The following is a 10,838-nucleotide window of genomic DNA, read 5'->3' on the forward strand; positions in this document are numbered from 1 at the left end:
GTTTGTGAGATTATTAGAGAATTCTGAATTTTACTTAAACCCTTTATTTTTAACTTGGTATCACAGCAGAGTTTGATTGTTGGTTGAACTTTGCTGTGAGCGCTTCCCTGTGGGTGCACGGAGCTAATTTTCTTCGTGCACTGCACCCACATGCCATGAACCTGAGGGTGAATATTTTCTTCTATTGTTTGATGAAGAAGAAGAATAGTTTTCGCCATCATGAAGAAAAAAATTGTGGTTTCGTTGCCATGGAGAAGAGATTAGGGGAAGAAAATTCATGGTAGGATATGTTTCCTGTCATGTAGTTTTTTGAGTTTTATTGCAAACCGAATATACTACTGCAGGATCTTCGCAACTTCTATTGTTATTACTCCCACCTATCACCACACCACCTCTATTTGTTCTTGTGTGTTTGGTTTGTTTTTGAGTTTGAGGAAGAAACAAAATGTAAGGAAAAAAAAGCTTAGGTGACTGGGCTTCTAGAAAGAGGCGTTAGTTTTAATTGGGTTTTCAAAAATATTACCAATAGTTCCAATTGAACTTTTGAAAAAAAGTGTTAGTTCCAACACATTAAGAGCTTTATTAATTGGGCTTTCGATAAAAGACATTAGTACTAATTAGGTTTTCGAAAAGATTAGCGTTAGTTCCAAACATCCAGTTGGACTTTCGAAAAGAGGCGTTTCTAGTTGGGCTTTCCAAAAGATTGACGTTAGTTCTAATTAGGCATTCGGAAAGAGGCATTAGTTTTGGTGGATCGTGATTTATTACGCTTTTGAAAAGGTTGCCGTTAATTTTAGCATATTAGTGAAGATTTCCTACACTTGTGGCTCCCTTAATGCGTGGTCCCACGTGAGGGGGTGTCAAATTTACAAAGTTTCAAAATAGATTTTATTTCCTTCTTGGCAAACTCATGATTCCAGAGGCATGTGAGTATAAAATTAGAGTTCCGTAACCTTAAACCATTGAAAGAGACTACTCTATGATATGATTCAAGAGTCTCTACCCATAGCACATGAATATGATTTAGGAAGTACCTTCCAAATCACATTCACGAAAATTATATAGATAAGGAGAATCACATTAGATAGTAGATATGAATAAAATATCAACTAAACAATGTGATCAAGAATATTGATTTAGAGAAGAACCGTATTGCATTATAATTTCAACTGAATAGGTTATCCACCTATTGCTTAGCTTAAGTAGCCATGACATACTGCTAGATGTCAGTCATGGCGTGTGGAAGCCCTGAGGCTTACTACCTGTTCATCTTCATTAAAGGGATAATTGAAAAGTAGTTTCAATTTACAATCGATTAGTAAGAGTTCTAATCACTAACTACCTCGCTAATTAGAACCTAATGGCTTGTACACTGATAAGCTTAAGTTTTGGAAAACTTATGAAGAATATGAGATTAATTAAATTAGTTAATCAATTATACGCATGTTAGACGCTGTATTGGGCCTTAAAAGTGAGTTTCGAGTTCCTAGGTCTATTGGGCCTTGACCCATTATTGGGCTTGTAACTCAAGTTGTGCATGACAACTTATGTGTAAAAGCCCAAAAGGCCCACCTATACTATATGGCCGGTTTGGGGAGCAAAATGGTTGGGGTTCCACACATGTGACTCACCTATATAAGCCATTTTATGGCTCCATCCTAGAGGTTTTGGAGAGCAAAGAGAAGGATGGAGAGCCACCATTTTATATTCTTCTCTCTACAAAACTTGGCCACCATGGAGAGATTAGTAGCACTCCTCTCTTTCCATGGTTATCTCATTTTTTTCCCAAACCAAGCTTGGTGAAGAGACTTAGAGGCCACCTACCTTGGTGGCTCATGGAGATTCTTATTCTAACACAAATCTAAGGAGCAAAGAAGCTAGGAATGAAGGTTATATCTTAGGAGACTGTCCTTTGCTCAAGAAAGAGATATCTACAAAGGCAAATGAATTCTCACCTCTTTCTTGTAAAATTGAGTTGAGTTTTGGTTCACCACCTACTAGGCATTGAATTTCATGGTTAAAGATTGGTTTTTGAGTGCATATAAGTTAACAAGCTTCCATTGTATAGTTAATTGCTCTATATATGTTGCTCAAATGATCTTCAAATAAACAAAATTTTCCTTCATTTACTACTAGTTTTGTCGGTTCCACTGTTACCATGTGCATGCTGTTCATAGTCTTTCTTATTATGTATATGCATGGCTAATTAGTTTTGTAAAAATTTAAATCTTCAAACCATACAAACCCTTTCATTTCTCAGGGAGAATGAAGTATACTCACATGGCCTTGTACTTCTTTTCACTTAGATTAGGAGTATTTTTTCTATTGAATTTTTGCTAACCTGATGAGGTTTTGATGATGCATCTACTCTGGGTTGGTCACACACTTGTGTACATCCTGAAGATGTCAAGCATCGACATACGCGCATTATCTCACATTTTTCTTCTTACACTATGAGTTTGTCCCACTAGGTTTATTGTAGCTAGTCTTTGTGAGATTATCTTTTTATATGCACCCCTATCAAGAGACTCGTGAATGCAACTATTGTGTCTGCCGAGAAGGCAAAAATAGACAACAACAACCGCCATCTCCTAATTATGAAGACCTGATGCGACTACTTAAATTGTACACACTCAAGAAGGGGTGTTGTAACTAATAAGTGTAAACTTAATGTAGGAATCCCATTAGAATTTGAAGATACTTAACCTTGTATTTCCTGTAAGGAAAAAAAACTCATCATAATTATTATAAATAAAAGCCAGAAGATGAAATACATTTCTCACAAACACCTAAGCCCTTGTCTCTTTCTACCATCACCCTCTCACCCACTCTTAAATTTTAGTTATACATCTTTCTGTTTGTTCTAATTATAAGGAAGTAGCTTTAGTAACTTTTCATTACAATTGAAACTCATTAGTGGTTATAAGAACTCGAAAGTTTGTACTTTATTTTATACAATCAACTTTACCCTTCTTTTAAGCCCAACCGAAGCTTCTTCAATGTTTCTCCAAAGTCCAACCCAAGCTTCTTCAATATCATAAATCCATGACCATCTCTCCTCTCTCTATATATAACAACTATCACATGATCATAACGTAAGCTTAACAACATTTACACAATATATATATTTGTATTCCCAAGTAACCCAAAGCACAAACCACCACGTTCGATCGGACCACCACCACCACCACCACCACCACAATGGTTTCGGAGTCAAGCAGCAGCAGCAGCCCCATCAAAACGGTGGTCGTTTTGGTCCAAGAGAACCGCTCCTTCGACCACATACTGGGATGGATGAAGTCCATAAACCCCGAAATCAACGGAGTCACTGGCTCCGAATCCAACCCCATTTCCACCTCGGACCCAAACTCCACCCAAATCTTCTTCCGCGACAACTCTGCTTACGTTGACCCGGACCCCGGCCACTCCATCCAAGCTGTGTACGAGCAAGTCTTCGGCGAGCCGTGGACCGAGGCCTCCGCTTCCAAAACCCTACCTCCTACCATGAACGGCTTCGCTCAAAACGCTGAAACAACACAAACCGGTTTAGCTGAGACCGTGATGAATGGTTTTAGGCCCGAAAACGTCCCCGTTCACAGGGAGCTGGTGAAGGAGTTTGCGGTATGTGACCGGTGGTTTGCGTCGGTGCCCGCTGCGACGCAGCCGAACCGGCAGTACATCCACTCAGCGACGTCGCATGGGTTGACGGGGAATGATAATCAGAAGCTAATTGAAGGGTTGCCTCAGAAGACCATATTTCAGTCGTTGGACGAGGAGGGCTTTTCTTTTGGGATTTACTTTCAGTCCTTTCCGTCCACTCTTTTGTACAGGTAAAAACTTTCAAATTGTTTTGCCCTTGCTCTTGAAAATAATGAATTAATTTTCGTTTAGATTCATCCATTAACTAAAATTATCCATTCAATTTATCTGAAAATCCATAATAATTATTCACTTATCGTTTAAAAATAGATTACACCATCAACACATTTATTGTCTTAGTTCATGAAACCCTCTTCAAACTTCTGAAATCATAATGGGTCACGGCAATGTAGTGCTTACCAATCGATCGAAAATGTCGAGAATTTTTACTTGAAACCGACCAAATATATTTAGAATTTTTGGTTGCTCCTTCTATGTTAAGTTTGACACATGGGGAAGGTGTTAAAACCTCCTCGAATAGTACTTGTCTGTTAACTCACCCACAAGTGATTAAAATATTTAATTAATGCCTTTAACATATTCAAGGTTACAAAATAAAGTCTAACATTTAAATATAATTCAAGTTTCTTGAGGAATAATGATTTGTAGCATAAATCTTATCCTGTATTATTTGATTGTTTTTGGTTCTTTAAGAGTCAAAGAAAAAAGTAGTAATGGATTTCCTAAGGCGTATGCCAAGTTGGAGTTTTGGAGTCTCCAACGGTACAGATTGTGAAGACAATATGACTGGTTAATTATTTAGATTTTCTTTTAGAAAGATTTTTCAATTTTGTACATAAGAAATCAAAGGGAAAAAGGAAGATCGAGATTGAATTTTATATTTTCATGAAGTAAGCTATATTTTTATGATAATTTAGAGAAGTGGCCAACCATTCCAACAACTACAATTTTCTTAATATAAGGGACACTCAATTACTGGACCTACTACAATTTCTTATCGATATGATTGCCTTACCATGTTATTCAAATAATAGATAGGTCCACTTTGTCGACTCTCTCAACAAATTTTTATTTAATATAATTAGCGGGTTTCATGTTAAGAACATGCAAGCCAATTTGCATATCTCCACCTAAATGGTTCCCCCACCCTGTCCGATTATTTGTCCCTTAATTAATTATTACATAACTTGACCTTATCTCTTCTATTCAATAGTTGGAAACGATAATTAATCAATACAAATTCAAGGTTTTAACACATGCATATTAATATTTCTTTGTCCTTATTTGGCAGGTAAAATATTCCCAAAATGAGTGGTTAGTGGAGGGGAAAAGTTAAATTGTTTTTGGTTGAGAAAAAAACAATCATCTATAACTTTGCCCCACCATCGATAAATTTAAAAATATCTAGTTCATTGTGAGATGATGTTCGATTTAATAATTTAATAATAAGATAACATGTGAAAACAAAACTATAAATAACATTATACTATTGACTTGAAATAGCAGAGTAACGGATTGGAACTCTGCATCGTTTATGTTACATTGGACTATATTATAACATTTGTTGTCGCACAACTCACATGGATTATTATCATATTGCCTTTATACTTTTGATATGTCTTTTGTTTTTTATTTTGTGACACACATATTGTGCATATTGCATGGTTGAAGTTTCTAAGCAGCCCTCACATCTCACATGTACATCTACAAAATGATTATATATTATCATACAGGTGGGGAAGTGATGTTAAAGTATTAAGAATTGAATAATGTTACACTTATTACATATTTGTACATTATTTATATCTTCTCTCTAATAGAGATAGGGTCCACCAATATACGTGAGTTCATCTTTATTTAAAAAATAGTACAAATATGTGATAAGAGTAACATTTTTTATAGGAATTTTTGCACCGGAAAGTTTGGCTACTTCTCTATTTGCCAACTCATGGTGAAATCATATGGAGATAAGGGAAACATCTATGTACGTTATTACCACCGTCACAAGCACATTTAAGAATAAACACCATGCAACATCATCATATCTATTTGAATGATGTAACAAGATTTCGATTGAGCTGAAATTATATGTCATTTAACAAAACAAACAAACTGCCTACCTACTTTTTGTTGGCAAAACGATGTCATCTCAATTTTAGAGGACTGAAAAATCAAAAGGTCACCAATATAAGCTTTGCATTTTTTTCTAACTAGAGAGAAAGTACACAGTAGTTGAACAATGTTCTGAATTTTAATTTACAAATGGCAGGAATCTAAGAAAATTGAAGTACATCGACAATTTCCATCAGTTTGATCTACAATTCAAGAAGCATTGTAAGGAGGGAAAGCTACCGAATTATGTGGTGGTGGAGCAAAGATTCTTCGATGTGTTATCAATGCCTGCAAACGATGATCACCCATCTCATGACGTCTCTGAAGGCCAGAAGTTTATAAAAGAAGTCTACGAAGCTCTAAGAGCAAGTCCCCAATGGAATGAAATGTTGTTCATTATAATATATGACGAGCATGGAGGTTTCTATGATCATGTTCCAACACCTGTGACAGATGTTCCTAGTCCGGATGATGTCGTTGGTCCTGAGCCATACAACTTTAAATTCGATCGTCTTGGTGTTCGTGTTCCAGCCATCTTAATTTCTCCATGGATTGAACCTGGAACAGGTAAGTTGAAGAATGTAACTATTTGTATCATAATTAATAACCATATTGCTACGATTATTACTGAACTGAGACGTGTAAGATCTAACATTGTTGTTTATTAACTGAAAAGAAGAATATAACGTTACTCATACACTACCTTTCATACTTATTGAAAATGCAGTGTTGCATGGGCCTTCAGGGCCATATCCTTCATCAGAGTTTGAGCACTCCTCAATTCCTGCAACTGTTAAGAAAATTTTCAATCTGAAAGAGTTTCTGACTAAGCGTGATGCTTGGGCGGGAACCTTTGAGGGTGTCCTGAGTAGAACAAGCCCAAGAACTGATTGTCCAGGTGAAACTTTAATTAAAAGATTCGATGTCTAGTGTTTTAATTACCTCTGATTATTGTATGAGTTGCTCATATATAACATTCCTCTTCCTGTATGTATGTGAGTTCCACTGTAATGTGGGATCGAACATATGTATCTGATTTATTGCAACCATACATTTTAATTTGTTCATTGCAGTTACTTTGCCTGACCCGGTGAAACTACGCGAGGCTGCATCTAAAGATGGGACAAAAAAGAGTGATTTTCAAGAAGAACTAATTCAATTGGCCGCGGCAATAAATGGAGACCATAGAAAGGATACATATCCTGACAAGCTGGTGGAGGACATAACTGTTTCAGAGGCTCTCAAATATGTGGAAGGAGCGTTTAAGACATTTTCAGATGAATGTGAGAAAGCCAGAAAAACTGGAACGGATGAATCTGAGATTATCGTATGTGCAACATCACCTACACTACCAACATCCAAGTCGTTTGCTCAAAAGATATTTTCTTGTTTGGTTTGTGATAACTGATGAAATTTCAAGTTGTTTGGAGCAGTTTCTTGGGGTTTTCCTTTCTAATGATTCGTGAGGTTTTTTTATGCCAAAAAAATTGTTAGAGACGATTCACAACAGAATTTATTTGCATCTCTTTTAATAATGAAATCTTTTTAGTTCGTGCTTGAATCTCTATCTATATTTTATATAGACTGCTAGTGGATGTGCTCTAAAAGTCAATCGTAATATGAAATCTTTTAGGATAACTAGATTAGTCAAACTGATCTCACCAAAGGGCAAGTTCACTTGTTAAGACTGTCTCATTAATTGTTATACGTCTAAACAATGAGTCCGTGGAGAATGTATAGAGGAAGAAGCAATCCAAGTAAGATGGATTGGTGAAATCTTTGTCGCTTTATTTTATACTAAATTGTTATCAAATGGACCCTAATTATCTAGAAAGACTGGGACACACTATTTTTGCTTAATTGGGAAGATGGCTTATCTCAAGCTATTCATGTGGAGACACTAAGACAGGTGTATAGGTAACTGATCAAATGAGAGTACTTGCATAGAGTTCTACTTGCATGTCAAGCAACTAAACTCTAAAAGTTGCAATAATGCAAGTAATCCTCTAACCTGAGACACCATGATTGTCTTGTGTATAAGTCGTTGGCTAATTGATGATGCAACATGACCATATCCCACCAATAATGTGTTCTATGCATTTTCAGAGTCATTAACGTATTCATAGAGGCACGTGAACATATAATAAGGGATCTCTAATATTTAGCAAGAGAAGGAGAATACTCTATGATATGATTCCAAATTATTTGTCCAAAGTATCAAGTGTGATTTAGGAAGACCTTCCATACACTTGTCCTTTGAATCATTTACATTCGGATAATTACAATAGGGGTTTGACATAAGCTTCCGTACCCTAATTATGTGATATAATTATTGATTTGGAGATAATCAAATTATTTTGTAATTGCAACTGAATAGGTTCTCCAAAATATTCTATATTGGCTTGGGTACGTAGCCGTGACACTATTGGGTTTCTAGGCAAATTGTTGGTACAAATTTAGTTCAATGAATTAAATATGCAACAAAAAATAATAAATACCTACCATATGGTATCCTACTATATATTTGGTTGGTTGTAATCAATAAAGCAACAAAGAAGATGGCAAAGAGATTACTATATGAATCCTTAACCACGTGTGCTTCGCTTTGTAGGATTATCTTTGTGCTTGTGTTCTTCCTCATCATGATTAATCGCCAGAAGCTCCTTAATTGTTGAGTCTCTAGGAGTATCGTCACTGATACACCAATAATAGATGATGTAGTAGGGATTCAATTGTGCTAGCAAAATCACTGACTTGGAAGAATACTATTGGGCGGCACATTGTAGAGAATTATGGGCTAAGGTTTCTCTATTTTCTTTCAAGGACAAAACTGATTAAACTTGCATTAAGAACATATGATAAAACTTTATGGGGGTATGTAGAATAACCCCTAGCTGCACCCTACTATTGGGCTTGATGCTAAGGCCATCTCCAACCGACTCAGCCTAAAATTGGAGAACTAGCCAACGAGCTGGCCTAGAGCAACCAACCAACCAGCCAGCTCTATAGCCTAGCCCAAACACATGCTACTTGACATCATGCTGAGATCAGGTTACTGTTGGATTTGAATGTTTTTTTTTTTAGATGAAATTTAAAATTAAAAAAATTCTAATTTTTTTTCTATAAATACCCAAGTCATTTCTACCCCATTTTTCACATCATTTTCACCATTTCATACTATCTTACCTCATTTTATTTCAACTCTTCACCAATTTTTCACATCCTTTTCATTATATAAAGATAAGAAATGCAGAGGCTTATTGATTTAGCGACAAGTGGCACTCAAAATATGTCCGAAAACCTTATTTTAATATATGGTAGTTTAATTCAATTGACCATATTAATTCAAATAAAATAATAAATTACTGAGGGGGCTAAAAAATAGCCCCCTTCAGTTGGAGATGAATTTTTTTGTTAAACGGGCTATGTTTTAGCCTATGGCCCTTTGGCCCCCTCAATTGGAGATGGTACAAAATATGGCCTGACATTGTTTATTAAAAAATAATTTTTTGCAGGGCTATAGGGCTAAACATGGCCCTTTGGCCCCTTTTCGGTTGAAGATGGCCATGTTTAGCCCTATACCCTGAAAGAAATTATTTTTAATGAACAGTGCCAGACCGTATTTTATACCATCTCTAATCGAGGGGGCCAAAAGGCCATAGGCCAAAACATAGCCCGTTTGACAAAAAACCTATCTCCAATCGAAGGAGGCTATTTTTTAATATGTTCTATAATGAAAAGAACCTCCAAACAATAACCAACCAATAATATAAAAAAAAGGTTGTACCTAAATCGATGTCACTAAATATTTTAATGTTAGGTTTATCAAATAAGTTAAATTTGGATAAATTACATTTTACTCCCTGATAGGAGCATATTCATACGACTTAAATGGCTAGTTCTCGTGCATTTACGTTATGTTTCTTTAGTTATTTTAGTCCTTTATGCTTCTTTTGTGTGTTTTCAGGTTCTAAGGGCAAGGTATGCAAAATGATGCCTTTTGGAGCTTTTTGGAGCAAATTAGAGATTGGAATGGATATCATATGCTTGGAGCCAAGAGGATGGACGAAATTAAAGACTTGAAGTAGGAAAGTTAAATCCTAAAAGACCTCATGTTTGAGCATCATTGAAGACTCCTACGCACTTTAGAACACAAAAACAACATTCCTTGCAACCTTAGGACATTGTCGTGTGTTTCCTTGTGTCTCCCTTCCTTGCCATGCAAGGAAGGGCTTTGTTCCCTATTTTAAAATACTTAAACACTTCCTTAATCATTCAACCATAAAGCCACATGCTTTCACACTCATTTCCACCTCACAACCACCAGAAATCAACCATGCCGTGCATTCCTTTTCATTTCTGTCAAAGCACATGCATTCCCTTCATAAATAATTCACATGCATTCATCATCATTACCCCTTTAATCCACATGCTCTCCCATTTCAGATTACATTACCATTCACCACAGGAAAACACCATCATTGCCGTGCCTAATTCCATGCATTTCATCCAATTTCATCTGCATGCACACAAACAAAGTTCCTTGCCGTGCACATGCATTCCCTTCCATTTTCTGCTTGCATTTCCAGCTTTGCACATGCATATATTCCTCCTCCTAGCTGTCATTCCCATACACACACCATCACACAATCCAACCCGTGACTTTCACATTGAATTCCACCAGAAAACTCAATGCCGTGGCCTTCACACATGCAATTCCAGCTTTCACATGCTTTCCTAGCTGTTTTTCCATCATTTCCAACCCACATGCATCCTTTAATCATTCAAACATGCAGCCACATTCCCTCCTAGCTGTCATGTCCCCCCCATTTTACCTATAAATAAGCATCCATTGCATTCATTCTCATTCACTCATCCATACACTCTTCCATTTCAGAAATTCATTCATTGTACATACCACAAATACTTCCCTTTGGCCGTGACTCTCCCTTACAATCCAAACACCATTCTTCCATTCCTCCACCACTCCCCAAACCATTCACACCATCAAAACATGTCCTTAGACCTTGTGCCACAACGAAGAGGAAGAGAAGAATGCCTAAACG

General features: G+C 36.5%; 1 protein-coding gene across 1 annotated transcript; it reads left to right on the forward strand.

The window, feature by feature from the left end:
• The first annotated feature begins 3,015 nt into the window (after positions 1 to 3,015).
• Positions 3,016 to 7,333, forward strand: LOC103951689 (non-specific phospholipase C3). Its single transcript, XM_009363129.3, has 4 exons — positions 3,016 to 3,830; positions 5,930 to 6,339; positions 6,500 to 6,670; positions 6,846 to 7,333. The coding sequence occupies exons 1-4, from the start codon at positions 3,202 to 3,204 to the stop codon at positions 7,178 to 7,180; spliced, it is 1,545 nt and encodes a 514-aa protein (XP_009361404.2). The 5' UTR covers positions 3,016 to 3,201; the 3' UTR covers positions 7,181 to 7,333.
• The last annotated feature ends 3,505 nt before the right edge of the window (positions 7,334 to 10,838 follow it).

This window comes from the organism of the source record quoted next, unplaced genomic scaffold (genome assembly GCF_019419815.1).
Source record: "Pyrus x bretschneideri cultivar Hongxiangsu unplaced genomic scaffold, Pyrus_bretschneideri_v1 Contig24, whole genome shotgun sequence".
Taxonomy (NCBI): Eukaryota; Viridiplantae; Streptophyta; class Magnoliopsida; order Rosales; family Rosaceae; genus Pyrus; species Pyrus x bretschneideri.

Excerpts from the sequence above, each read along its gene's own strand:
- LOC103951689 (XM_009363129.3), top strand. The coding sequence starts at position 3,202 with ATGGTTTCGGAGTCAAGCAGCAGCAGCAGCCCCATCAAAACGGTGGTC. Across the intron at positions 3,831-5,929 it reads CCGTCCACTCTTTTGTACAG|GAATCTAAGAAAATTGAAGT; the intron begins GTAAAAACTTTC and ends TACAAATGGCAG. Across the intron at positions 6,671-6,845 it reads CCCAAGAACTGATTGTCCAG|TTACTTTGCCTGACCCGGTG; the intron begins GTGAAACTTTAA and ends TGTTCATTGCAG.